Below are 27,824 nucleotides of genomic sequence, written 5' to 3' on the forward strand. Positions count from 1 at the left end.
CCGCGGCGCGGGGTGTGTAGGTTGAAAACTGAAAAGAGAAGAGTGAGGATTCTGCGCCCGCCACTTTACGACAAGTACTTGTGTCCCCGGTGCCGCAGCAGCCCAAAAACGAGGAGGGAGTCAATGAAAGCACAATGCTTCGGTACAAAAACTTTCTCTAAGAAATATCCCCGATGGAGGGGGGGCATTTGAGAGGATCTGAGCCTGCAGCCTATGAGACAAAATCTGAATCAGCCCGCGCCTTCAACTGCTGCGTCACAGTTTTTCCTCAGCCTTACGGAGTACAGAAATTTTTATCGATAAGCTCCAGTATTGGCGTCTGCAACAGTTCCACCGGCGCCGAGCGCCTCACCAATCGAGCCAATCCCCATCAGTCCTTTCGATGGGAACTGACTAAGCGGCTGTAGCCGAAGGGATGCATGCTGTGTATGAGTAGCACAAAGGAACGACGCCCACGAATGTCCTCGGTACTCGACTCGTACCTCATCTAGCATCTTGTAGGATGTCAAATAACTTTTGGCGAATCTATACAGCCTTTGACCGATCGTGTCACCGCAGTCGGATGTGCCCCGTCACCTCCAGATTGACCGAACCGAGTCTGAAGCGTAGAGATACAGAGGTATGTTTCCAAGCTTTCAAAAACCAGACTCTGTGTTTCCTTCGCCCATACTTTTACTGGAACTGCTGCCACTCTGGATAGCTCCGATGATGCCATCAATGTAGGGGGCACCGCTCCATTTCTGGTGAGTCAAGACGTCCACACCAAGTTCTTTCTCTCGGCTCTGTATCAGCTTGACGTAGGCTAGCATCCCATCTTCCTTGAACCCTTTCGAAAGCTCATGAGTGATAGTGGCCGTGGAATGGAGTCCCGCAAGAGAGATAAGCTGAAGTACGAATCCTTCCTTGGCCAAATCCCAGACAAAGGATTTCAGTGATGCATCGTCAAAACCTTGACCCATCCAATTGAATGATGGGCTCAGATTGTAAACCATTTGCTTCCCTGGATATTTCTCGCGGATTTCCCTGGCAAATCCGGCAGCCTTCTTCACGTTGGGGTCCGCCGTCTCCAGCCAGAGAAGGTCGGCATACGGGGCAAATTCGATGGCCCGCTTTGTCGCCGCGGGTAGCCCTGCTCGATAGTGATAGAACCCTTCTCTCGTGCGTGGAACGTCACAAGACCAGACCACAGGCGACTTGCTGTATTCCGAGGACAGCTGGCGTCGTTTGGTGAGGGACATGTTGCGATCTGATTTGGTTTTAGCAAGATATCCGGATGCATCCCCACCCTCAGCTTTGATATGTGCTTCGACAGCCTCGTCAAACGTGACCAGCTTGTGTTTCTTCACCCATTCGGCCTCGAATTTGTCCACTTCAGGGCCGGTCGCGCCGTTGATTTCCATCTCCTGCAGGACTTCGGCTAACGGTTCCGTGTCTTCTGTCACACCAAGGATGAACTCATGATCTCGGACGTCAATAGCGCTGGACAGTAATTTTCCGCTTTCGGAGTCTGTCCTAGCTATGACTAAGTTTTCGGTGCCCATCAGGTCCCACTGGAATCTGGCGGCAACCAGTCTGTTGATATGGTCACCCACCGGCACCAACACCTTGCCGGCCAAATGACCACATTTCTTGCCCCCGTGGAGTTGGTCCTCAAAATGTACAGCGGCGGCACCGTTCTCGGCAAAGAGCTTGGCCAGCTTGATCACGGCAGAGAGGCCACCATGTCCAGTATCCCCATCAGCCACTATCGGTCTCATGTAGTCGATGTAGGGGGTATTCTTCCGCTCGGCGGCAGACATCTTCCTTCGTAAGTCGTAGTGTTTGCGATCGTGCAGCTGCTGGGCTTTGAAAAGCCTCTGGACTTGGTTCGGGACGGTATTGTATGGGTAGTCGCCAAAATCCGCTGATACTTCATTTGTCGTCGTTAGGACTGAGGAGCACGCCCATCCGGAGATGTACAGAATTTCCTGGTTGGGAGCCTGTTGTGTCATCTGCACCGGATCAATGGCTCCCATTGTGTGTACTGGCTTCCCTTGGGCTGCCCTTTCTGCAAGCAGGTTGAAGAGCTTCCGGGCCATGAGCGAGCTCGGGTATTGTTGTTGTAACGCCCCCCTTTTGGTAACCACATCTTCCGGGGTGTAAGGCCTCTTGATACCCTTGTACCTTGGCGATGCCCACCATTTCTTTACGTCTTCCACCTGTTGTTGGAACAGAATGTCTTCTGCATCTCCGGCCTTCCCTTCGGTCGAGAGCAGTTGGAAGGAGTCTGCGGGGAATGAGCCAGAGACTGGGGGCTGTACTGCTGGTAACGAGGACATGAAGCGTGAAATCACGGCGCTTAACGGTTTTGCTGCTATTGACCTTATCACAGGACTCGTCGCGAGCCTGGGCAAGCTCCTGGGCACTCGTCGAAGCATTGTTCGTGACGTTAGAGGACTGTACACATTATCTCAAGAGCTAAGCAGCCATGGAGGATGAAATGTCACCGACTGCTTTGATCATAAAACACAAACACCGCCCTCGTTTCCGCGGCTTAACAACTTTAGGGCTGGTTTGTCACAAATCAAGAATGTGCAGTTGGTCCCTGGCGGACGACGCCGAGGGGTCGAACTCACTGGGAGGAATATGGGAAAGGCAGCCTTTTCCGACGCCGGCTCCCTAAGCGACCGACTCCGGAGCGGCCCAATTGGTCTATCCCGGCTTAATGGAAATGGGGAAGGCTGAACTGCCTCGGCTAGGCGCGGTCATGCTTGGGACGAGAGCTGCTCGCCGAAAATGCGCCTTTCCATTCCTCCACAATGGTACGCCGAGTTCACAATTTGTGGAAAGGCTCAAAGTTTGAGCTGTACAGCTCTCACATTTCTTCCTTCATCCCCCTCTTAACTTCTCTGCCTGCCTCTCACTAAAACAGGACTCTCGTCCCTCTCTCACTCCAACGCATTGACCGTGCCCCGCACAACGCAAACCAGTCCTTCTCAGCAGTAATTGAGCCATTTTTAGTTGCTGGTCACTATGGCCACGACGACCAGAACCACCCAACATGCTCTGAGAACCCTTCGGGCTGCCTCAGCCCGGCCGTACGCCTCCTTCGCAGCCCGCGCCTACGCTTCCTCTGCGGAGCCTGATCTCAAGGCCACCCTCCAGTCGGTCATTCCCGAGAAGAGAGAATTGCTGAAGCAAGTCAAGAGCCATGCCGACAAGAAGATTGGTGACATCACCATCGGCCAAGTCATTGGCGGTATGAGGACAATGAAGTCCATGGTCTGGGAGGGGAGCGTGTTGGATGCCAACGAGGGTATCCGTTTCCATGGCCGAACCATCGCCGACTGTCAGAACGAGCTTCCCAAGGGTACTTCTGGAACAGAGATGCTGCCCGAGGCCATGTTCTGGCTCCTATTGACCGGCAAAGTCCCCTCGACGGCCCAAGTTCGCGCCTTGTCGCGCGAGTTGGCTGAGAAATCAGAGCTCCCTTCCCACGTCGTGTCTATGCTCCGCTCTTTCGACAAGAATGTTCACCCCATGACCCAACTGTCATGTGCTGTTGCCGCCCTCAACACCGAGTCTGCGTTCGCGAAGAAGTATGCAGAAGGCTTGAACAAGGCAGAGTACTGGGAGCCTACCTTTGATGACAGCATCAGCCTGTTGGCCAAATTGCCCCGTGTCGCCGCAGCCATCTTCGACAAAGCTGCTCTCGACATGCCGCTGGATCAGGATCAGGATTGGGCTTACAACTTTGCGAAGCTCCTTGGTAAGCCAGGCAAGGAGAACGAAGGATTCCAGGACTTGCTCCGTCTCTACCTGGCTCTTCACGGCGATCACGAAGGCGGCAACGTCTCAGCTCATGCCACTCACCTTGTAGGGTCGGCGCTATCCGATCCCTTCTTGTCGTACTCTGCTGGCTTATTGGGTTTGGCGGGCCCTTTGCACGGTCTCGCTGCCCAGGAAGTGCTCCGATGGATCTTGAAGATGCAGTCTCATATCGGAGAAGACTTTTCCGATCAGGACGTGAAGGACTACCTCTGGTCTACCCTGCGTTCGGGTCAAGTCGTGCCGGGTTACGGTCACGGGGTGCTTCGCAAGCCCGATCCTCGGTTCAAGGCGTTGATTGACTTTGGTGACGCTCGTGAAGACATTGCGAAGAACCCTGTCTACCGGCTAGTGAAGAAGAACAGTGAGATTGCGCCAGGCGTGCTGACCGAGCACGGCAAGACGAAGAATCCCCACCCCAACGTGGACAGTGCATCGGGTGTACTCTTCCACCATTACGGCTTCAGAGATCCCTTGTACTACACTGTCACATTTGGTGTCAGCAGAGGTCTTGGTCCACTGGCACAACTCATCTGGGATCGCGCTCTGGGCATGCCGATTGAGCGACCTAAGAGCATCAATCTCGAAGGTTTGATGAAATTGGTTTGAGCAGCTTTCGAGCCACGGTTGTTGTACATAGATCTCGATCGTCCCGCACGGGGGCAAAAGTGTAATCCGGAACCCCATGTTCACTGTCAGGGTGCGTGTTAAAATGATCCACAACTCCAGTGCACTGTCAGAGAGTCGGAATGTAATATCTTTCATCCGCGTGGTACCCAACATCGTAGGTAGCTGTCATATTAATTGATCAGCACCTAGATCAGGCACGATCAGGGTGCAAGGGATTGAGTATCCACGTCACGAGGACCCCAATCTACATCAATGTGACTTAATTGGAGGACATAATGAATTCCAGAGGGTTCTGGGTAAAGACCCAGCTATATAGTTACGGAGGCCTATGTAAATAACACGGTATCGTGCAATAAGGGGTATATAGCCCATTACAGCCTTTAGCACCGTCTGGCTACCGTAACCCTTCGGATAACCTTCCCAGTCACATCTAATCCCTCCACTCCTGCCTAGCGACAACGTTTTCTCGTATTAGCAATATCTGTCAGGATCTGTATACACCTACAAGTGCACATTGCCAATAAGTCGGGGGCTGTGCCTTGGCTGACTCATGGTACCCGTCAGGCAGGATCAGGGGCACCTGCCACCAACAATCCATCCGGCTCTTTGACACAGAGCCACTGTAACCACTCGCATGCGCCAACTGATCAGTCACATCCGTTGTGTCCCTGCTGCTGCCACATTCTCACACTCTTTACCAACATCTGTCCACCGTCCTTCCACGTCGGATACCATGTGTCGCGCGCGTTCCAGAAGTCGAGTCTCGCGCTCGCGCTGCCATCCGCCCAAGGCTTGCCGGCTTTGCTATTCTCAAACCACCCATTTGTCCCACCAACCGCGACGTTCAGGATCAGATAGAAATCCTGATCGAATGGTGCAGATGCAGAGCCAGTGGCCCAAGGGTTGACGATGAGCGTGCCATTCTGATCGGATTGTGGAAAGCGACCTCGGCCCCAGAGTGGTGTGTCAAAGTTTGTATACAAGACTTGAAGCAACCGGGTGTCGATATATGTGAAGATGTACTTTTCCGACCACTCCAGGCCGAAGGTGTGGAACTTTTTGGCAAAAGTCGTATGAAGAGCGTTTCGCTTGACATTGGTCCTCCACCAAGCGTCGTTTGCTGTGTTGGGGCCCCAGTGCAGTGCACTCGACACAATATTGTTGCCTCCTTGCGGGTAAGTATGGTTGTTGCCTCGGGACTCGATAATATCAATCTCGCCAGAGGCAGGCCACACACCATACTTGGATTCCACAGGAAGCAACCAGATTGCCGGCCACAACCAGTCACCTTCTGGCAACTTAGCTTCGACCTCTATTCGGCCGTACTTGATCACTGCCCCCTTCTTTGTGTGAATCCGCCCGGATTTGACAGGATTGACAATGGTCCCATTGGTCGTGTTGGTGCTTGTTAGGCAATTGCTCCACAGCGAAGAGGTGCATATTCCACCCTGTCGCAGATCAATGATGTTGTCGATCTTGATCAGCTTGGGGTCCTGGAGGGTCGGCTTGATGTGGAGCATTCCATCCCGCACGAAGACGTTCTCCTCTGTGGTTGTGGTTTGCTCGAACTGGCCGTTCCCAAAACCTCCCACCTCCGCCTCCTTGGTCCAGACCTTTGAATCAAGTCCTCCAGAAAAATCATCCATGTACACAGGGCAGTATTTGTGGTTCACCACGGTTCGGAGGCCATCCCACACGAGGAAGCCGGCCAGGGCTAATCCAATAGCAAGGCCAATGAGTGGAATGATTGTTACCCATTTTTCCCGGGGATCTTTGACCTTTGTCCACGGCCTCTCGACTTCTCCTTTCTTTACCCGGCGGCTATGGAAGTATCTCTGATTTTGGAGAGGATGGCTCAGTACAGCCGATGATGCCGCTCTTGAAGGATCTCTAGATGCATAAGGTGTAAGAAAAGGGTTGATAGGCTTCTCGTGGTTGTAAGCATCAGTTGTCATGGAATCAGGCGAGCCAGCCCGAGGCGTCATTTCTGTGCTCATGATGGTGTCGGTCCTGGAATAACTTGGACGAGAAAAGTGTGTCGGTATTTTAGTGACAATAAGTTGTCGTTCACGAGCACAGGTCAGTTAAACCAAAGGAGGCGGGAGATCCAAGGCACGGACGAGAAAGAGTTCGACAACTGTCGATAAATCGATGCCTGGCCTTCCGAACACTATTATGGATACGAAGAGGCATAGCGGCAGATTGAGCGCCGCTCCTGCCTAACCACGGTATTGGGGAGGCGCACAATTACCCAAGCTGAGAAGATGAGCTGTCTTGGCCCGATTCCTGATGTCTCAGCATGTGGTCAATCAAGACCTAACCACGCGTCCGACACTCCGCAGTTCTCAACCTCTAGCCAGGAGAATCTCCTCGATAAGACATAGCAATGGCTCCACCGAGTGCAAAAGGATACAGGCCGAAGCAGCCACCTATCTCTGGGTGTATTCATTTGGGGCAAACCCCTGCATTGGCTTGCCATTCGGCAGGGATTCTGACCTCGTCGGAGAGTGTATATCTATGTTTTGGGAAGGATTCGTGGGCCGATCTGGCGGGGGTTGTACAGCATCATGCATCAGGGCGAGGCCCAGTTCCAATGTTAATGCGAGGGCTGTTGTCGAGCGTGTTGCCCTTGCAGCGGTTGGAGACGAGCCCGGACTAACCGTAATAGGAAATTTTTTTTGGTGCCGCGTCAAGAAATCTGTCAGGAGATGTGACCTGTCGTCCTCCTCTCAACCGTCTGGCCCACTGACACCTTGTTGTTCCGAACAGCTGGGACTCTACAACCTGACCGTAAACCGGCGACATCCTGGGCCGCTTTCCATTGTCGACCTCTCGAGCCACTCTTAGCCGGAACTTTCCAACCTGACCGTAAACCGGCGACATCCTGGACCGCTTTCCACTGTCGACCTCTCGAGCCACTCTTAGCCGGAGAGGCTTCCACGTCGCTACCAAATCTCTGACCCCCAGCAGATCCGAATATAGCGAGGCCTCGTTGGAGGCCCACTTCTTTGATCGATATTCAAAAGCACTCACGATGAGAATCGATAGCCTTGGGGTGGAACATGGGTGCCCACTGCTGGATACTCGAAGCTCGCTCTCATTGTGGAAAGCCGCAACTTTCTTCACAGGCAATATCACGTCTGTGGAACTACTGCAGCCTCAATCTCGGCCCCTCGGCTCGTCCTTGATGACGTTCAGGTCTGCTGGCGGCAAACTGTCGAGACCATATATGGCTGATTCGGATGTCTCAGGCTGACGAGGAGTTTGTACCCAATCCCCGTCGTCTCTTTCCTTGGAGTTCAGTGTGTCCATCTTCTCTTTTTCCGACTTTCTTCCACATACTCTATTACTTCAGTGTCATACTCTGCATACCCCATTCAGTGGGATTTGCCCTATGCGATGAGTCCCAAGCAGAAGGCGATTCTGCAGGTCGCCTCACCGAGCATCCTCGTCCATCAGGATATCTCTACTCCGGCTTCGCCTCTCACCCACGGCTCATTGCATCACCAATCGCCTCACCTCAAAAACTCGCCGGCGCAGAGCGATGCTGCATCCATTGGAGGGAGATCGACACGTAGCGTTCGGAGCGCTTTCGAGGACATCAAGCATGAGGTGATGGTCAACCACCTTTATCAGCAACAATGCTCTCGCCTATGGGTGAGCGACGGGAGTGGAGAAATCGAGGGTGTTTTGCTTCGAAAATCTCGTGGTCAATACCTGTCGTGTCCGCATGAGCTCCGAAGCTCGCAGTTGGCTCAAGCTTGTGCCGAGCTGAACGTGCAGGTAAGCTGACCCATCGCAGAAGCCAGAGCTACTCTTACACAAATCAAAAGGTCGCTATGACGGTGAATTCCAGAGTCATCAAGACTTTCTTGGCCTGGGCTCCTGAAGCGACAGATGTTCCTCTCATGAACGGACTCCGAGTCCAGGTTCTGCCCACAATTACCGACCTGCCACGAGCACGGAAGTACCAATTTGCAGCTTTCATTGCCACGGAGTCGCTCCTGGTGGTTTGGGATGACGATCCATCAAATGTCATGAAAAGAGCAAAGAGCATCGAGTCGGAACTGATGGAGCTTGTCTGGCATACTGCCGAAGTCGGAGACGATGACGGCGTCGCCAAGGAGAAAGAAGGCGGTGGCGGAATCTCACTCGACTACGAATCTGGAGAAACCATGCTGGACGACAGGCACACGAACTTGATGAACACCATTCTTGTCGCTTTTACATTAATCATTGTTGTTACGTTGCTCGGCCTAGCCTGTCGATCTCTGGCTACTGAGATCGCAGTTGATGGCTCATACACTCGCCTTGCTTTTCTCGCCTTGGTTCCTGTACAGATCTTCTTTACTCTAGTAAGTCTTATTCCCGTTTACTGAGCATTGCTGATGAAGGTTCAGTTCTTCGCTCAGGTTATTGTTGGCTGCGTCGCGCAATGTCTAGGTCCGGTGCGGCAAATGCAACTCAACTCGAAATATTTTTCGGCCAAGTGCTCTCCTCGCTTGCGAACACCCATCCTACCACATGTCACGATCCAGTGCCCCGTCTACAAAGAAGGACTTGGCTCTGTCATTGCACCGACGGTTAAATCGATCAAACAGGCCATATCGACGTATGAGCTGCAAGGCGGCACGGCAAACATGTTTATCAATGATGACGGCCTTCAGATCATTGACGATGAACAGCGAAAGGCTCGAATTGAGTTCTACCAAGATCACAACATTGGGTGGACAGCTCGTCCCAAACACGGCAGTGAAGGGTTCGTCCGGAAGGGAAAGTTCAAGAAGGCATCCAACATGAATTACGGGCTAATGCTATCATGCAAAGTGGAGGAGAAGCTGCAAAGGCTTCATCGGAGCTCTACCTGGACTCAGAATGACGAAGCGGAAGCCTATGACCAATGCTTGCAAGAGGTCCTCGAGGAGACTCCGCGTGCTTGGGCCGAAGGCAACATTCGAATGGGAGACTATATCTTGCTCATCGACAGCGATACGCGGGTGCCAGCGGACTGCTTGCTCGATGCTGTGAGCGAGATGGAGCAGTCGCCTAATGTTGGAATCATGCAATTCGCGTCTGGCGTCATGCAAGTCGTGCACACTTTCTTTGAGAACGGCATCACCTTCTTCACCAACCTGATATACACCGCCATCGAATACACTGTCGCCAACGGAGATGTTGCACCCTTTGTCGGCCATAATGCGGTCCTGCGATGGAGTGCCATTCAGCAAGTTTCCTACACGGACGAAGATGGCTACGAAAAGTTCTGGTCCGAGTCACACGTGAGTGAGGATTTCGATATGTCCCTACGACTTCAATGCGACGGCTACATTATCAGACTGGCATCTTGGGCGCATGGAGGCTTCAAAGAAGGTGTCAGTTTGACAGTCTACGACGAACTCGCTCGATGGGAGAAGTATGCCTATGGCTGTAACGAACTCTTGTTCCATCCGATGCGGAAGTGGATTTACAAAGGTCCTTTCACCGAGCTTTTTCGACGGTTCCTGTTTTCGAACATCCGCTTTACTTCAAAAATCACCATCATCAGTTATATTGGCACTTATTACGCGATCGGAGCGGCCTGGATAATGACGCTAGCGAATTACTTTGCAATCGGTTGGTTCAATGGCTACTTAGACAAGTACTCCATCGACTCCTGGAAAGTGTGGTTCAGTATTGTCATTGTCTTCAATGGCTTAGGCAACACCGCTCTCGCAATCATGCGGTACCGCATTGGTCAGAAATCATTCATTCCGGCACTGATGGAGAACTTCAAATGGATTGTGATGCTCTCCATCTTCCTGGGCGGGCTGTCACTACACGTATCCCAAGCACTGTTGGCACACATGTTTGAGATCGACATGACGTGGGGAGCCACTTCCAAGGAAGCGGAGTTCTCGAACTTTTTCATCGAAGTGCCCAAAGTGGTGCGCAAGTTCAAGTTCAGCATCGCATTTGCGCTTCTTGGCATCGTTGGCATGATTGTTCTGGCAACGAACCCGGGTGGATATATACCGTATGACTGGGTGATCAAGGACTTCATTGCGATTTTGCCGATGAGTACGGTGATAGTAAGTCATCTGCTGTTGCCAATAGTGTTGAACCCAGCGTTGATGACGTTCTCGTGGTGATGTGGTGGACACTATTATGGGACGAAAATACGGCAGACGATGGCGCTTCCGAACGGGGAGACTTTGGAATCAATGAAGTTAATTGGTAATGGTATAGAATAGCAACACGCTTGTAGGACCGGCGTTGGTTTCCAGGCGTTCAGGCGTTTCTGACGCCGTCGGCCGGAGGGGTTCCGCTATTTCGAGCGTGGTCACGCAGTTTTCGAAGGACACATATCTTGGGCGGCGTCAAGGCTTGTTCTGGTTATGGCGCGAATTTTTATACATTCAAACTGGAAGAAGTAGTGGCGGTGTTAAAGAGCGCAGAGACGAGCATGGCGCAAGCGTCCAAGTGGCAACAGGGTTTGCCTGCACCGTGTCTCTCGGCGAGGTTCGCTTGAGAGAAGGTAGAGATGCTGCAACAACAAAGCATAATATTTGGCGGTGATCGTTCCTCTACGCACCAGTGGCATGCCATTCTGCTTGATTCAGTCTTCCGCATGTAAAGAAGAGTCCGATGGTGTTGCGTCGTTGCTGTGCTTCTTTCCATCTCCGGGTCTTGTAGTGACTTCGATCCTCTACGCGCCGACGGCCTCTTGCTGGAACATTGCCTCCAGGAAAGGCTGGCTCCACCTGACGCCCTTTGGAAGGTCGCGCTGATAGATCTCCGGGTTCGCGTTCGCTAGGACTCCCTATGAAATCCTCCTCGGAGCCTTCCTCATGTTGGAGCTGCCAGTCCCAGCGCCGAGGGTAAAGGGTGCGCTTCCACAGCAAGGACATCTTTGGTCGATTCCAAAGCCGAGCGAACGCGAAACAGTTTCTACCCATGTTCCTCGCTTAGCATGTAGAATCAGGGTACGACTCGCGGTCCTCGCTCTCGGGCGCAGACTATCAGACTGGTGATGGTGATGGTGAGCTTGTAGAGACAATACCATTGAAGTGAACCAAAGTGACCGGCTGCTAGATCGTCACTGTATCGACTTGCTTGCGTCAAGTTCAGTTACTCGTAATTACTATAATGTTAGGGGAGAAGGCAGCGCACTCAAAAGAAGCTGGGGTTTGTAAAGTCGAAAAAACAGGCCTTTGGGTCGATCAGGTCTATATTTAGCAAACGACAAATGCCCTTCACTGCAAACAGGCTGCCACGAGCCAGCGGTCGATGCTCAGCGATCGGATTATTCGAGCTATCGTGACATCACATCACCAGTGTTGTCGGCTTCATGTTCACTTTGCTCTCTGCTATAGCTCAGCTTGCCCGCACACCTTGGCTATCACGTTACCTTCAGCACGGCTCTTCCTGCAAGTTTCCCAGCAACCATCAAATCCATATACTTGTCCAGGTCTTCCAAGGTTCCTTTGGTCAAGATAGGCTGGAAGGTTGTGGTCAGTACAGTAAACAGGTCTGAGGATCTGGCCAGTGTCAACTCACGTGTACCAGCCCCCGGGCGGTAAAGTCAAGTGCTTCTTCTACATCTTTTAATGTCCCAACCACACTACCCACAATATTCAACTTTTTCAGGCACAACAGCAAGGGAGGAGCGCCCGCCAACACCGTCGGATCCTTGGGTAAGCCAACGGCCACGACCGTGCCGCCTGGACGGAGCAATCCCGGAGCAGACGCATAAGCCTCCTTGGTTGCTGCAGTCACAATCACTCCATGGGCGCCGTACTTCGTGATTCTCGTCACCTCAGCGGAAATATCCTGAGTTTTTGTAAAGTCGATAAACTCTTCCGCGCCCAGTCGTTTGCAGAGGTCGCGCTTTTCGTCTCCGCCATCAACGGCGATGACCCTCATGCCCTAAAGCATCACGTGAGTGGGACGCAGAAAGCCGCACGCTTGAACATACCATAGCTTTGGCATATTGCACGGCAAAATGCCCAAGGCCGCCGCCCGCGCCAGGCAACACCTGTGAAGTTGTTCTTCAGCATGGTTTCCGAATGATCGGCCGACCATACTCACTATCCACTGGCCGGGTTTTACAGCACTCCGCTTACAAGCGGTATATGCTGTAACGCCTCCACACATTATGGGCCCAGCTTCCTCATCAGAGACGCCGTCGGGGATTCGAGTGGTGTATCTTCCGTCGCTCAAGGCATATTGTTGAAAAGTTCCCGCGGCGCTAAACCCAGAATTCTTCTGCTGGGGGCAATGCAGCTCGTCGACGCCGTTTGTACAAAACTCGCATTCGCCACAGGTACTCCAGACCCATTTGATGCCAGCACGATCTCCAACCTTCCATTTGTGGTGCATCGAGTCTCCTACGGCCACGACAACACCAGCACCTTCGTGGCCTGCAATGCCTTTTGTCTCGGGCTTCATGGACAGGCCAAATGACGCCCACTCATCCTTGATCAATGACTTGTCAGAAGCACAAAGTCCAGTCCTGGTTGGCTGTTAGTAACGACAGACGACCCGGGTAAGCGACATGCCAGTTGATCTTGACCAGGACTTCCGTAGGACCAGGGGTCGGCACGTCGATCTGCTGAACAGGTGCTTTAGAATCTGCCCCTTCGCCCTGTTTGATAGCAGCCTTCTGCTGTTTTGGGACTGATACTGTAGCCATGATGAGATGGATTAAAGAGCTACAATCACCCGGTGAAAAATCCGAGTTCTGTTTCCTTTCTGGGCACGGAAGGAGAGGAGGACTCCAGATGAAACACTTCAAAATCAGACTTTATAGCACGGGGCACTCCTCTGGTACAAACCGTCCACGGTCCGCCCGCCGAATGATGGCGTCAAGAAAGAGAGACCCGCTCCCCCGCAAATGTTTGAGAGCCATCCGTGGGTTGAAAGCTTGAAAGGCGGGGTACCGTTCATGGCCTGGAGAAGACACCAATAGGTTGTTGTCTCGAGACTTCTGTGCACATATGACGCTGATGCCAGAGCGTGAAGGAGAACTTCATGGAGACTGATTGACCTCGGCCACGATGGCTGGCATGCAGCATTCGCTTGCCGTGGTTCATTGCCTGACTTGACTGCGTTGGCACGACCGGGTCTGATCCACGGGCACCAGGCATGCGCACCAGTACCTCGGCACAGGCACGAAACGTGCGATGATGCCAATTGGGCTCGATCACGGGGATCAGTGTCGATATGGGAACCCGTGGATACGAGTGGCGAGACGCCGAGGCGGGGAGAGTGAGGGACCTTTGCTGGCATTATACACAATGTGGCAGTACGGTGTAGGGAGTAAGGAAGAGCTGGAGGTCATGAGACCGTACGGAGAAAATGCTCCGTAATTACTGTACAACCTGAAAAGGAAGGGGCTACCGAGTGGGTGCCGAGATGCGCTTGGATGTTTCGAGCAGTGGCTTGCTTTCACACCTGAGCAAGCAGAGCTTTTACTCCGAGTCGGATGGACAGAGACCCTCTCCTGTCCCCCGTATCTCAGACACTTCTTCTGCCCCTCGGCTAACGCCTCGATTCGGCCCTACAACATGGTGCTTGCTGTATGGCTGTTCTCAGTCTATGCTCAACAGCATGCGCTTCGAGCCGACGATGGCTGACCGAGCTTCTACCAGGCTATCGGTCAAATATGCTCCAGTGCATCCCTGTCACATAATCTCGCCCAATGCCAGAAGCTAGTGCAGAAAGCCGTGGCTGCTGGTGCCAAGGTAGGCTCTGCATTCTGTCCATTCGATGCCAGCTAGGGTACACTTTGACCAGACACCGACCTGATCCTCACGAGCAAACCTGTCTCCTAGGCCCTCTTCCTCCCCGAAGCCTCTGACTACATTGCTTCATCTCCAGCAGAGTCGGTCGAATTGTGTCAAGATGTGTCGGAGAGCCCCTTCGTACAGGGGCTGCAAGAAGCTGCGCAAGAGAATTCCTTACCGATCAACGTGGGGATTCACGAGCCCACGAATCCCCCTTCAAAGCGAATCCGAAACACCCTGATATGGATTGATCACAAAGGCAATATCGCCCACAGATACCAGAAGCTCCACCTTTTCGACCTTGATCTTCGTCCAACCGGCCCCAGGCTCAAGGAGAGTGACTCGACTGAACCGGGGAATGAGATTGTGGAACCCTACTCCACCCCCTTTGGTAGGGTCGGAAGTTTGATATGCTTCGATCTACGATTCCCGGAACCAGCACTCCGTTTACGCAGACTGGGCGCCGATGTCTTGCTCTATCCTTCAGCTTTCACAGTCCCAACTGGAAAGCTCCATTGGGAGATTTTACTGAGATGTCGGGCCATCGAAACACAGTGCTGGGTCATCGCTTCTGCACAGTGCGGCAAACACAACGGGAGGCGTGTGAGCTATGGAGACACCATCGTCATTACACCAAACGGGCGGATCGCAGGACGGTTGGAACATGTCGAGAACGTCGAAGACGAGAAAGAGCAGGCTCGGGAACCCGACATTCTTACAGTTGACATTGATCTCGAGGCAGTCAAGCAAGTGAGACATAGCATCCCACTGCAGAGGAGGACCGACGTGTATCGTGAGGTATAGCAAGCTGTTCCCGCAAGCCACCTAATGGACAACGCCTCGCCCTACGATCGAGGGTTCCGTGCTTGTGCCTGCGAATGACTAGTCGTTCTCGCCTTGGGAACGAAACAGATAGTGCCTTGCGGCCAATGCGACCGCCGACAAGGTGACAGTAGGCTCTGGAATCACTGCTCATTCATGCTAGAGAAACAGCATCCTTCCTGTAAGCTTGCAGATTGCGTGTATAAACGTTGCGAGCTTCCACCAGAGAGTAGACGTTCTACGGAGTACAACGCTAGGTCTGGCAACCCACCAAGCGTGATCTCATCGCGTGCTGACACCGACTCGTACGGAGTACGGAGTTCACTGCACTGTCCACTTTATGCTTGTGCGGTGCTAGGGTAACTCCGCCAGGACTGCGCAAATAAAGTCCGCAAGATCGGTACGCGTTTTGCTGCGCCATGCACTGAGCTGATCGTACAACAACACCATCGCAAGGCCGCGCCGTAACACGCTCTTCGTTCCGGCATCTGGTGTTTGATACACTTTGGAATGAGCTGTCCAATGCGACCAGAATGCTGTCTCGAGCTTGGTGAGGAACGATAAGGACAATTTTGATCTCAATTGCTGGCAAAGCGCTGCAGGTGGTCACAACAGAGCGAGCGATATTCGTCGCCATTGCTAACCCCAGAGTCGTGTCTCCGGTGTCTCTGTGTATGCATAAGAGAGTCTGGTCCACTACAGTCGATCTACTGGAAGCTACAATCACTGGGGATGCAAGCAGTAGCTCATGACGTATCACTTCCGATTCAGTTTGCTTACATTCGATTTTCTGGCGAGCCCGTCGTACACACTGCTGCCGTATAGCCGATCTCGGACCGCTTAAGTCCAGCGCCATGCGGCCGCTCTCTAGGATTGTTGGCAGAGGAGACATATCGCAGACTTCGTCAACTCCCGAATGTTGATATACACCCCTTTGATGCTATCAGCTGCTATGGAAGGGCGACAATTTTGCAAGCTCGATTGACCATCTTCCACCCGGAATGGAAGGGCAGGACTGTGCAGCAACCCAAACGCCAACGCCATTTTCTTCAGCCTCAACCGCCACACTGGATGATGATCCAGAGGTTGAGAAAGGACACATGCCGCTCGATTCAGCAAGCGACGTTCTTTCGCAGAAAGACGTTGAAAATGAAGGAAGCCCTGATGTAGCAGTGCCAACGAAATCGCTAGTCGACGTCAACAATTCCCTGGTTGAATTCGATGGACCAGACGATCCAGAAAACCCCAAGAACTGGTCAAAGGCCAAGCGGTGGGGGATCACTGTTTCCATGGGTTTGATGACATTTGTGGTTACGTTCGCGAGCAGGTACAATCCTGTTCGCCTCGGATAGGTTCCACGACCCGCTGACACTTTCCCAGCATCTATGCTGTTGCGATTGAACCTGTGGCGAGAGAGTTCCATATTGGCTACGTCCCTTCGACCCTTGGGGTTTCGTTGTTTTTGCTCGGGTTTGTCCTAGGACCTGTGTTCGTAAGTCTCTCTCGCCTCTAGCGGGCTGTTCCGTTTTCACGAGGAGTCGGTGCTGTTCCCGGATCGATATAGGCTGATGTGGATCTACAGTTCGGACCAGCGTCAGAGGTCTTCGGTCGACGTGTCCCACTCTTTGCCGGTTACCTCATCTTCGCCATCTTTCAGATACCTGTCGCTGTCGCTCGAAATGTTGAAACTATCATGCTCGGTCGCTTCTTTGGAGGGCTTGCTGCTTGTGCACCTTTGGCTGTTGTAGGAGGAGCCATGGCCGACATCTGGGAACCTCTTGAGCGGGCTTATGGTATCTGCGTGTTTGCGGCTGCAGCTTTCGTAAGTCATCCTCCTCCATGCGCTAGACGGTTTCTGACATTGAAATAGACCGGGCCTGTGGCTGGACCCATCATGGGCGGGTTTGTCACTCAGTCTCATCTCGGCTGGCGCTGGACGGCCTGGATCACCCTGATCATGGCAGCGCTATTCGGATGCATCGGACTCGCCGTGATTCCAGAGACCTCGGCGAACAGAATACTGCAAATCAAAGCCAAGCGACTCCGATACGAGACCAAGAACTGGGCCCTACATGCGAAGGCTGACGAAAGCCGAGTTGACTTCGAGACTATCACGCGCATTTATCTCGTCCGACCATTTGTTATGATTGCACAAGAGCCAATCCTGGCCTTGATCACGGTCTACATGAGTTTCATCTACGGCATCATCTACCTTTTATTCGAAGCGTATCCAATTTCGTTCCAGGAACAGCGCGGGTGGAACGCTGGGGTCGGCTCGCTTCCTTTTGCGGCTTTCATTGTTGGCATTGCAATGGGAACCGGGGTCATTGCTTGGTCTACCCGAACCAACTTTGCGAGAGCTTTCAAGAAGCACGGCAAAGTGGTCCCTGAGGAACGCTTACCTCCGATGATCATTGGAGCCGCTGTCCTCCCCATCGGCCTTTTCATGTTCGCCTGGTATGTCGTGAAGCTCAAGTGCTGTGCGGATTAAGCGCTAACCGACATCAGGACGTCCAATCCTCACATTACTTGGGTGCCTCAGGTGCTCGCCACCGCTCTGCTCGGAATGGGATGTCTAGTGACGTTCTGGGTTTGTTGCGTTTGCCTTCTAACTTCTGGCTTGGCTGACATGTCACAGCAAGGGATCAATTATATCATTGATTGTTATGGCTTCTATTCCAACAGTGCCATCGCCATCAACACTTTCATTCGTTCAATTGCCGGCGCAGGCTTCCCGTTATTTGCACCAGCTATGTACCACAACCTCGGCGTAGCGTGGGCGACGTCGCTTTTGGGATTCCTCTGCCTGGTTTTCTTCCCCGTACCTGTTCTTTTTTACATGTATGGATCGAGGATCAGGGAGAGGTCTAGATTCACGCCTCTTGTGTGAATGTTGCAAGTTTGGCAGTCTGGCGGAAGGTGAAAGGTTTGATACAACGCGCAAGCCGAAGAACGAGTTGTACTTGATGCATTTAACAGGTTGACGCGATTTCATGCATTGCAAGTGGAGTTAGACACTATAGGGAAGAAAAGGCGTCTCATCTGGAGCCTATGAGTGGGCATGACCTTATGGTAATCAATCGCCTTCTTCTACTTTCTCAACCTGAAGCTCTATGGGGTTGGGTGTACATGCCCAATACCTCGTACAGACGGCACGAACGGCAACGTGGTCTTCTCCATGACATCATCCCAGTGGTCGAACCGCCCCCGACAGCTGAGGAAGTCTTAACCAACAGCTGCCCTCCCGCGCCTCCCACCGAGCGTCCTGCATGAGATGTCTTATATTTAAGATGGCGGCCGTCTTTAAAACTTTACTCCAACATCTTTGCTGTCTTTCTCACCCTGCCAGTGCTTCGGTCGTGCACACAGGATGGACGAAATCGTCCAGCCACCTGCCAGCGGCCGTCTTTCGCCGAGTGCAGTGCTGGGTGCTCTTCAGCTTGCGCACGCCTTGAGCCGAGCCAATCCCACCTGCTGCGCCTTAGCGGGTATTTTCGCTGCTGCTACTTAGCAATCAGCAACCAGTCCTGATCTGTAGAAGCCAATTCAATGGCCATGTCCAGGATTGGCGCGGCGTATGTCGGCCTTGAGCAGCACCCCTGCCAGATTACAGCTTCTCCAGATTGATGTTCATCGCGTCTGTCAAGCATTTCACCCCGGTCAAGCCGGCAAAGGTATTACGTCCTGGCGCTCTGTCTGCTTCCATGCAGCCACATATCACGTCGACTTCCCCAAATCTGCGGAGACGCAGTATCGTGGGGCAGGTCGGTAGCATTCGAAAGCCGCGCGTGCCCGAGCCCCAGATCCAGATCACCATATCGAAACGTGCATGCTGACTGCAGATTTTCTCGGCACCTGGAGTACCCCAACTCCGCTCAGAGTCCACCAATGAGGTATATCGACTTCTGATATACCCTGTCTCGGGGTAAAGAGGGAGTGAAGCTCGCTCAGCTTGGAGAATGTCCTGAGCGCATGCTGTACCTCAAAGCTCACATATAGAGCCAGTCGGGAAGTGCGCCCCAGACCAATCCACCCACGGGCTCACTCATCCGTTCACAAACGGTACCATGGAGACAGCGACCAACTACAATTTTCTGATCGTCCTGATCGTGACGTTCGGGTCATTGACGTATGGATATAACTCTGCTATCATCGGAGCCGTGATAGGCCTCCCGTCCTTCTTCCAGTACTTCAACATCGACATCAAGTCGGGCGACGGTTCGCGGATTACTGGCGGTGAGTGCTTGGCCATGTGGGCGCTGACACCACGCTAACCTTTCTGTCAGCCACCAATGGACTCTTTGCAGGAGGCGGTTTCATCGGTTGCTACCTGATAACATGGCTGGCCGACAAGGTGGGCAGGAAAAGATCCATTCAGATCACCTCGTGTCTTTGCATCGTGGCCGGTGCGCTGCAAGCTGGATCTGTCCATATAGCCATGTTTCTGGTCGCTCGGTTCCTGATGGGGATGGGTGTTGGCATGGTCAACGTCATCACACCACTATATCAATCTGAAGTTTCCCCAGCTCATTCTCGGGGAAGAATGGTCGGCAGTCATGGCTTCGTCCTTTGCGTGGGTTACGTGAGTATTGTCGTGAATGCGCATCCGACTGTATCTGATGCCAGCGCAGGGTCTTGCGGGATGGACAGGCTACGGCTGCTACTTCTTGGAGAGTCAGGTCGCTCAGTGGCGTCTGTGCCTAGCCCTTCAGGTCGTGCCACCTTTGGGCCTCCTGATCGGGTCGTGGTGGGTGCCAGAATCACCTCGCCATCTAGTGGCTACGGACCAACAGGAGGCTGGCTTCGCGATCCTCAAGCGACTCCACCACCAGCCGGACGACGAAGACGACACCGTCGCTCGTGAAGAGCTTTATCAAATCCGCCTGCAGTTGGACTTGGAGAAGCGACAAGGCTGGAGACAGGGTTGGCTCAAGGGTTGGATTTCACTGTTCACCAGGAAATCATACAGGAAGCGCTTGCTCTTTGGTTTTCTACTTCTGTAAGCTGGACGAGCCCTCCGCGTCCTCGCCCTCCCCGTCCCATCGGAATGAGGGGTCCGAAGATATTTGCGATTAAGAGAGCCTATGCCAAGCAGAGGTGGCTATTCACACATGTGGATCGTGGATCACACGATAGTCACTCGTGTGGTCTACGTCTGCTCCATCACCTTTCCCCCTTGCCCTTGTTCCTCGTGCGTCCGCTAACAAACAGCAGTGGTTTGGTCCAGAGCACCGGCTGCCTCGTGATCGACAATTATCAGGTCCTTCTCTACAATGGCCTCAGTCTTTATGGAGCGATGCCGTTAATGCTGTACGCCTTGTGGGATACGTGGGCCGCGATCATGAACCTTGTCAACGCGCTGCTGCTGGATAAGATTGGGCGTATTCCGATCATGGTTGTAGGGCAGGTATGTTGGCATCCCCTACTTTCATATCACCATTTGACAGATCTAGATTGGATGCTCCGTCTCCGTGGCCGGCTTCACGGCTTGCTTGGCGAGATACGGCGGCACTGAGAACCGGGTAGGCAACGGGTTTGGCGTCTTCTTTCTCTACCTCTGTAAGCTTCTCCATGGCGCTTTGAACGATCCTTACTGACTAGCCAAGTCGTGACGTTCTTCGGCGGCTCAATGGACGCCTCTTCATATGTCTACTCATCTGAGATCTTCCCCACTTCGATCCGTGCTCAGGGCGCAGGATTCAGCGTCTCCGGGCTGTTCGCCTTCAGCTTGATCTACACCATGTGCGCCCCGGTTGCTTTCAACAATATCGGCTGGAAATACTACCTCATTTTCATCATCGTTCCATTGTTTGGAGCGACTATCATGTACCTGTTTTACCCGGAGACCAAGGGTTTAGCTCTCGAAGAGATTGCCGCGAAGTTTGGAGATGAGGTCGCTGTTAATATCACGGATCTCTCCGCTGAAGAGAGAGCCAGACTTGGTAAGAGTCTTGTCAACACGGACATCATTGAGCTGGAGATGAAAGTTTAGCGCCTCGAGCCGAGTCAGTCTTGCTTATGGCGACTGTAGCTACCACTGGGTACATTATCTGCACCACAACTATCCAACTTGGCTGCATAGCTACGCCGCATGTCTCCTTCCTAATTCAGCATGATCTTCACCAGCTGTATGTGCCCGCCCGATGGACAAACTCTGTTCATTCCAAGATTTCCGCGAAGAACATAAGGCTACATAGCAGGACTTCCGGTGTAAGCAGTGCCATAGCCTCAACAGCAGGCTGCTCCGACAATCACGATCCGCAAGAATAACCCGTGGGAGACCAAATCGGAGATATCAGGGCTCATACCTCTTCCCGAACGAGATGTCTCGCTGTTTGCCCACGCATCAGGCCCGCCTCGTCTCCAAGGGGAGCCAGTAGTGATTCTGTTCACTGGCGCGGGCGGGCCAGCAGCCACGTATGTGAAGGTGCAAGAGCACCTCAGCAGCTTCGCACGAACACTCTTCTACGACCGAGCCGGCTATGATCGAAGCACGTTACCCTCGAATGTGGAGTCATTGATGGCGCACGATGCCGCACATGATCTCGACGCGCTGCTGGGGAAGATCGATGTCCCCCCTCCGTACATATTGATCGGCCACTCGTACGGAGGAGTCCCACTCCGGGAATTCTTGCATCTTCAGCTCGCGAAGCATCGGCCTTCGAACCCGCTGGCGGTCGTTGGTGGCATTGTATTGTACGATACGGGCACGGAGGCCGAATATGCATTTTGGCCGCGACTCCCAAGCGCCGATCTCGTTGCGGTATGCAAGGATGTCGACTGGGAGGGGTTGACGCATCTCAGGGAAGAGTCAGGCATGACGGACGACGAGTGGGCGTCCGCCATGGAGGCGAGTCGTCGGATGGCGACGAAACTGGCGACAAAGCGGGAAGACACGCATGCCAGTGCGCGGTCATTGGCGGAAAGGAGACAGCTCGAGCATCATGCCTACCGGGGCGACAATGTGGCCGTGATAAGGTGTAACAGCGCGAGGGATTATCGGATAGGGTACGAGGAGGGTGTCCGACTTGGAGGCGGGACTGAGGACGAAAGGAGAGGTGCAAAGAAGTTCATTGAAGATTGGAGCCTTTATACCTATGGAATGGTAAAGGTGCAGGTTGATCTGGTCGGCCAGCACGGAAACGCATTGTACCAGGAGTTGATGGATTGGGGGCACGATAGCCCGTTCAGGAAGCCGGAACTGGTTGGAGATGCTGTTGAATGGGTACTCAACGAGCTGAGAAAGCAGAAAGAGAGTCATTGAGAAAGTGTTCATGATAGGGTTCATGTAACCTCGGCGACGATGGTCACCACAAAACCCCAAATTCAAAAGTTCGATGGAAGGTATAGAAATGGGTCAAGTCGTGATTGCACATTGTATCGAGTACATGGTTGTGGCGGAGGGATGCTTGGCTATAACAAATTGATCACAGCCTACAGGTATAACTTGGGCATCCTCGAGGGTGAGAGTGGCTTACCTCGGCGCAAAAATGCCCTAGACGCGTCCTTGAACGTAGCATGGGCTGACACCGATACAAAGATTCGGATTCGGAGCCCTGAGCAGAACTCGGGTCAGAATTCGACGGACGGGCAGAGCGTGGCAGATGGGGTGAGCGGGCGTTATGGCAAATTGCTGAAGTGCCTTGTGCCAGACACTTTGAGGACGGCCGAAGCACTGGTGAGCGAGCTGGAGTTGATGCTTCGTGTGTTCATTGACTCCGACAATCCAGAGGCCGAACCGGAAGCTGATTGCGCTGTGAGGCAATCCATTCCATTTAACGGCAGCTTTCAGAGCTCGATCGTCGCTCGCTCGATCCAGGAGGTACCAGAAGAACATGCGAGACCTTGTTTTTCATCTTTAAAATCAACGGGCGCTTCCTGCATTCGTGAAGCAGTTGTCGGTCATTATCCATTGTTTAATCAGGTCCGTGCGCAGAAGAAATGTCCGAAAATGTCCACACAGTGAAGTGTAATTCATAGCCATCTAGTCGCTTGGGCAATGGGAGATCGCGAGATCCCACAGTGGAGGAACGCAAGTGATCGAAGCGACAGGACGGGATAGCGAGGAAATCGGCGTGCTCGAAGGCTGCGTTTCGGGAGGGATGACGCGCAGGTATAGCATGTGTTCCGCTCTGGCTTAGAGGTGTGAATGCGAAAAGGACACGGAGTGAGCACTGGTGAGACGATCCTAGCCAGAGACACGGTTTTCTGGGTCGAGTGTAAGGCGGTTGAGAGGGACTGGCAGTCTCGCAATTGACAGCATGGACTCTGGCAATACGATGTGTCCCTTCCACAAGTAACATTGGTCCAGGTTACAGGTCTGGTTATCCGCTCGTAAGCCAGTTCTTGTATCTTCAGGCCAAAGCCGCAGTTGCATCAGCTCGAGAGCACATCTGTCGGGGCTGAACAGTACGGCACAGGAGGGTCTCATCGGCGACGACAGCAGACAATCTCCCGAGGTTCGTGTCGACGGGGAAAGCAGAGCCGGACCGCGATGAATTCAAAGGTCAGAACTCATGCACTTCCCCGATGCCATAAGAGCCACATAGAAGGTTGGATATAGACGTCACCGAGGTGTTGAAGACAGGGAGTGCGTAGCTGATCGGTCATAAAGCTGTAAAACATCGAGTTAACGACGCTTTCACAGGTCCTTAGGCCATGGTTGGTTACATAGAAGAGGTTCGCGAGACCACGCAACCCAAACTGGGCTTCATGAAGAATTTCTTGTTGACGGCATTCAAAAGCAGTAAAGGTCGTCTTCACGCCATGAAAGGCGCAGTCGGAGCTCGGAAACGCCGACAGTACGAACGTAGAGTCATCAACCATCACACACCATCACGCCTCCCACAGTTTCGCGCCCAGGTTGTTATTCTGCCTACGTTGGACTCTGGGCTTTGCATGTTTTATGCTCGACACCCTGGGATGCAAGGACAAGTTTGGGCGAAGAGAAGCCGTCGCCATGTCCCAACCTTCTGCCCAGGCGAATGCAATACGTGCCCCCGAGGAGTACTTCGACCTTGGCTCGTTTCACCGGCCTGTTAGTACCAGTAGCCCCGAAGCTCAGGTCTGGTTCAACCGTGGACTTGCATGGAGCTACGGGTTCAATCATGAAGAATCAGCCGAGTGTTTCACGAAGGCCATCGCCCTAGACCCTGGCTGTGCGATGGCTTCTTGGGGCTTGGCCTACGCCCTCGGACCAAACTACAATAAACCATGGGAATTCTTCGATGGCAAAGAATTGCAGTCTGTCGTGGAGCGGACACATGCCGCGGTCGAGAAGGCAAAAGCTGAAGCTGCCAATGCTACTGCAGTTGAGAGGGCCCTAATCGATGCGCTCGAGTTCAGATACCCACAAGCTCAACCAGCTGTTGACTGCTCGATCTGGAACCAACCCTATGCTGACGCGATGCGGTCGGTCTATGCATCTTTCCCTGATGATCTCGATGTGGCTGTCCTCTACGCTGACTCCCTGATGAACCTCACACCTTGGAAGCTGTGGGATTTGTCCACGGGCAAGCCTGCTCCTGGAGCACGCACGCTTGAGGTGAAAACCGTTCTGGAACGAGCACTGAGTCATAGTAGTGGTCGACAGCATCCAGGCTTGTTACATCTCTATGTCCACCTCATGGAGATGTCAGCCGCTCCGGAGACTGCCATGCCTATCGCGGACCGTCTGAGAGGATTGGTTCCCGATGCTGGCCACCTGCAACATATGCCCACGCACTTGGACATTCTATGCGGCGACTATCGTCGGGCAATCGCTTCCAACATGGACGCAATACAGGCTGATGAGAAGTTCTTGGCCAGGGCAGGCCCTTTGAACTTTTATACGCTTTACCGCTGCCACAATTACCACTTTCGCCTATATGCTGCATTGTTCGCTGGCCAGTCTCGAGTCGCGTTAGAGACTGCCGATTGGATCGAAGCAACAGTCCCAGAAGACCTGCTTCGTGTCGAATCGCCTCCCATGGCGGACTGGCTGGAAGCCTTCCATGGCATGCGAGCGCATGTTCTCATACGCTTTGGCCTGTGGCAGGACATCCTTGATCTGCCCCTTCCCAAAAATCAGGACCTCTATTGTGTAACCACAGCCTTGTTCCAATATGCTAAAGGTATGGCGTTTTCAGCAACAGGGAGGCTCGAAGAAGCAGACAAGCAGCGTATGATCTTCGATGAAGCGATGAAGAGAGTAAAGTCAACCCGAACGCTCTTCAACAACGTTTGTCTGGACATCTTGGCTATTGCCAGGTCGATGTTACAAGGAGAACTGGAATACCGACGGGGCAACTTTCACGCCGCCTTCGAACATCTTCGCCAGGCGATCGCACTAGATGATTCACTGCCATATGATGAGCCTTGGGGTTGGATGCAGCCTCCGCGGCATGCGTATGGAGCACTCCTTCTCGAACGAGGCCTTGTGGAGGAGGCTGCTGCGGTGTATAGTGCTGACTTGGGGTTTGATGACACGCTACCTCGAGCCCTACGCCATCCAAACAATGTCTGGGCTTTGCATGGTTACCATGAATGTTTGGGAAGGCTGGGCCGTGCGGCCGAGTCCCGCATTGTCAAACAGCAACTGGACTTCGCCGTCGCCATGGCGGACATACCTGTCAAGGCGTCGTGTTTCTGCCGCACGGACGTCGAATAATTCGAACCTGGACCCGCTATATTCATGCCATGCAGGTGCTACCATCGACAACCAGTTTGCGATCTCCGTAGTGAAGGAAATGCCACTCCTGACACGAGCCCCTGTCATCTGATTGCATCTGGACGCTATCTTCCGTCATGGAGATTTTCCCCTTTGTCTCCGAAGGCACGAGCACGAGATGGGATGATATCAATGACACTTCCAGAGCAACGAGCACGAGCCATCCAGAACTCTTTTCTTTGTTGACATCAACTTATGCAAAGATATATACTGATTGTTGTGGTTCGCTGTTTATGCCACGGCTGCGTTGTTCGTGTTTGATCGCCCAAGCCGTTCTGGAAACACATCTGCCACACTCAGCGGACGGTCAAGCCGTCCACTTCAGCCCGCGAATTATCTGTCAACATGAGGTTCCTTAAGTTCACAGCTTCCATCGCCCTTACATCGGTAGTCGCTGCGGTACCTGATCTGTCCAAGGTCAGGAGAGATGCTTCGTCGAACTCGACCTGCGTCTCTCAAAGTGACGCCGAGAGCATCGTGGCCGAGTTCATCACGGTCATGGAACACAAAGATATCAACACTGCCAACGAGACGGTGCTAGAGCTTCTGAGTGACAGTTTCACCGAGGCAAGTGACTCGATCAACACAATTGCAGGCAACGCTGTAAGTTCAAGGTTAAACTCGAACTGGTGTGACGATACTGAACATATGTCGTAGCTCGGCAGTATCACCTTTCCCAACAAGGGAGCTTACATTGCTTCCGTTCTGAATGCACCGGCACCGCGCAACATCACAACGCTCAAGCTCATGCCCGCTGGCTGTACCAATATTCTGTGGTATTGGAAGATGCAGGTTGGTACGGACTTGGTGCCGGTCCAAGGGTTCAATTTGATGGAAGTCGGTGGGAACAACAAACTACTTGGTCAACTCATTGAGTTCAACAGTATCGCCTGGGCCGTCAACACAGGTAAGGTAAAAGCTTTGCCACCGCAGCTATTGCTGACGTCTCGCAGGATTCACCGTCAAGAACCGTGCTGGGCAGAACGTCCCCGTGGCAGGCCAAGTCTCGGCTCCTGCCTCCGGCCTTGCTTCCTCGGCTTCAAGCGTGTCAGCGACTTCAGTGCTGCCTCTCTTGCTGACGGCTGTGGTCGGCTACTGGGGAGCTCGTCTATGAAGTCTCTCGAGATTGTCTTCTGTGCGGGGTGAGATCTCAGGGGTGTGGATCGGGAACTCTGATTATGGTGGTGTCCTAGATATTCTTTGGTTGTAACCAATAAAGAAACATGTGATTGCTGAAGTGGAGGCCGTCGATTCGAGTCCAACGTCATGGTATCAAGGATGATTATGACTTTCCTCAACGAGCGCCGAGGCTGAGGATAGGTCTTCGTTGAGGCGAACGTGGGGTATTTCCAGATGGTCATTCATTGTTATTGCCATACTCCGTACGGAGTACGGAGTACATTTCTCCGCGTTTCCAGCTGACAGTGGATGACACGCCGTCGCCCATTGGGTCGCGCGTGCACACTTTCGCGGGGTCGCGCCCTTCTAAGCAGTCTTGGCTGTTCCGCCTCGCACCTCGGGCCATGAAGTCCTTGGTGTCAGACAGCCGCAGGGTTTCGCAATCTTGGCTGGGGTGTTGCTGCTCTTATCTAAGCGTGCAGCCCCTCAATACTCCGTAATCAAACTACACTTGCCGCTCCATCCAAACATTTTCGCATACTTCATGGCACGCTGGAAATGGACGGCTTCCACGATCTCATCCGCAATCAAGCTCTTCTGTCTTCAGCATGCGTCAAACAATCTGCACCTCCCGCCGCTACGTCTCCCACTCCCGAAAAGCGCTACCGGTGCACGACATGCGGGCAGGGGTTTTCTCGAGCTGAACACTTGAAGCGGCACCAAACGAGGCGTGAGTTACCCACCAGGGCCGGTCTCCGTTGCCACTGACACAGCCTTGGAAGACACCGGGGCCAAACCTTTCTCATGCGTCTTCTGTTCGCGTGACTTCTCGCGCAAGTACGTACGACACCCTTCGGCGGCTTCACCACCGCTGACCAGCCCCGAGGGATCGTCTCCAAACTCACTACAGTCATTGTCAACGGCGCGGCGACCGAGATGTTCCTAACTCGATTCCCAAAGGCCGTCGCCCTCAT

General features: G+C 53.2%; 11 protein-coding genes across 11 annotated transcripts; 8 read left to right on the plus strand and 3 right to left on the minus strand.

Annotated features, from left to right (window-relative positions):
- Positions 1-635: 635 nt before the first annotated feature.
- On the minus strand, positions 636-2,417 carry A1O7_01913 (isocitrate lyase; the record flags this gene model as incomplete). Its single annotated transcript, XM_007755949.1, has 1 exon — positions 636-2,417. The coding sequence occupies one exon, from the start codon at positions 2,415-2,417 to the stop codon at positions 636-638; it is 1,782 nt and encodes a 593-aa protein (XP_007754139.1).
- A 595-nt stretch (positions 2,418-3,012) lies between these two features.
- Positions 3,013-4,416, plus strand: A1O7_01914 (2-methylcitrate synthase, mitochondrial; the record flags this gene model as incomplete). Its single annotated transcript, XM_007755950.1, has 1 exon — positions 3,013-4,416. The coding sequence occupies one exon, from the start codon at positions 3,013-3,015 to the stop codon at positions 4,414-4,416; it is 1,404 nt and encodes a 467-aa protein (XP_007754140.1).
- Positions 4,417-5,084: 668 nt separating this feature from the next.
- Positions 5,085-6,434, minus strand: A1O7_01915 (uncharacterized protein; the record flags this gene model as incomplete). The annotated part of the gene is made up of 1 exon (XM_007755951.1): positions 5,085-6,434. The coding sequence occupies one exon, from the start codon at positions 6,432-6,434 to the stop codon at positions 5,085-5,087; it is 1,350 nt and encodes a 449-aa protein (XP_007754141.1).
- A 1,402-nt stretch (positions 6,435-7,836) lies between these two features.
- A1O7_01916 (uncharacterized protein) lies at positions 7,837-10,565 on the plus strand (the record flags this gene model as incomplete). Its single annotated transcript, XM_007755952.1, has 3 exons — positions 7,837-8,220; positions 8,271-8,792; positions 8,838-10,565. The coding sequence occupies 3 exons, from the start codon at positions 7,837-7,839 to the stop codon at positions 10,563-10,565; spliced, it is 2,634 nt and encodes an 877-aa protein (XP_007754142.1).
- Positions 10,566-11,815: 1,250 nt separating this feature from the next.
- A1O7_01917 (uncharacterized protein) lies at positions 11,816-13,108 on the minus strand (the record flags this gene model as incomplete). Its single annotated transcript, XM_007755953.1, has 5 exons — positions 11,816-11,914; positions 11,974-12,342; positions 12,392-12,451; positions 12,505-12,936; positions 12,971-13,108. 5 exons carry the CDS (start codon positions 13,106-13,108, stop codon positions 11,816-11,818), a joined length of 1,098 nt encoding a protein of 365 aa, XP_007754143.1.
- An 874-nt stretch (positions 13,109-13,982) lies between these two features.
- On the plus strand, positions 13,983-15,005 carry A1O7_01918 (uncharacterized protein; the record flags this gene model as incomplete). The annotated part of the gene is made up of 3 exons (XM_007755954.1): positions 13,983-13,994; positions 14,067-14,159; positions 14,250-15,005. 3 exons carry the CDS (start codon positions 13,983-13,985, stop codon positions 15,003-15,005), a joined length of 861 nt encoding a protein of 286 aa, XP_007754144.1.
- A 1,019-nt stretch (positions 15,006-16,024) lies between these two features.
- A1O7_01919 (uncharacterized protein) lies at positions 16,025-17,913 on the plus strand (the record flags this gene model as incomplete). Its single annotated transcript, XM_007755955.1, has 6 exons — positions 16,025-16,350; positions 16,404-16,515; positions 16,606-16,845; positions 16,894-17,480; positions 17,532-17,613; positions 17,662-17,913. 6 exons carry the CDS (start codon positions 16,025-16,027, stop codon positions 17,911-17,913), a joined length of 1,599 nt encoding a protein of 532 aa, XP_007754145.1.
- A 1,177-nt stretch (positions 17,914-19,090) lies between these two features.
- A1O7_01920 (uncharacterized protein) lies at positions 19,091-22,287 on the plus strand (the record flags this gene model as incomplete). The annotated part of the gene is made up of 7 exons (XM_007755956.1): positions 19,091-19,241; positions 19,265-19,605; positions 19,655-20,022; positions 20,238-20,430; positions 20,477-20,582; positions 20,630-21,009; positions 21,259-22,287. The coding sequence occupies 7 exons, from the start codon at positions 19,091-19,093 to the stop codon at positions 22,285-22,287; spliced, it is 2,568 nt and encodes an 855-aa protein (XP_007754146.1).
- A 117-nt stretch (positions 22,288-22,404) lies between these two features.
- A1O7_01921 (uncharacterized protein) lies at positions 22,405-22,884 on the plus strand (the record flags this gene model as incomplete). The annotated part of the gene is made up of 1 exon (XM_007755957.1): positions 22,405-22,884. A coding segment is annotated over one exon (480 nt), but the record flags the coding sequence as incomplete, so codon positions are not given.
- Positions 22,885-23,982: 1,098 nt separating this feature from the next.
- On the plus strand, positions 23,983-25,671 carry A1O7_01922 (uncharacterized protein; the record flags this gene model as incomplete). Its single annotated transcript, XM_007755958.1, has 1 exon — positions 23,983-25,671. The coding sequence occupies one exon, from the start codon at positions 23,983-23,985 to the stop codon at positions 25,669-25,671; it is 1,689 nt and encodes a 562-aa protein (XP_007754148.1).
- Positions 25,672-26,076: 405 nt separating this feature from the next.
- A1O7_01923 (uncharacterized protein) lies at positions 26,077-26,845 on the plus strand (the record flags this gene model as incomplete). Its single annotated transcript, XM_007755959.1, has 3 exons — positions 26,077-26,334; positions 26,389-26,638; positions 26,685-26,845. The coding sequence occupies 3 exons, from the start codon at positions 26,077-26,079 to the stop codon at positions 26,843-26,845; spliced, it is 669 nt and encodes a 222-aa protein (XP_007754149.1).
- Positions 26,846-27,824: the final 979 nt, after the last annotated feature.

This window comes from Cladophialophora yegresii (genome assembly GCF_000585515.1).
Source record: "Cladophialophora yegresii CBS 114405 chromosome Unknown aczIN-supercont1.1, whole genome shotgun sequence".
Taxonomy (NCBI): domain Eukaryota; kingdom Fungi; phylum Ascomycota; class Eurotiomycetes; order Chaetothyriales; family Herpotrichiellaceae; genus Cladophialophora; species Cladophialophora yegresii.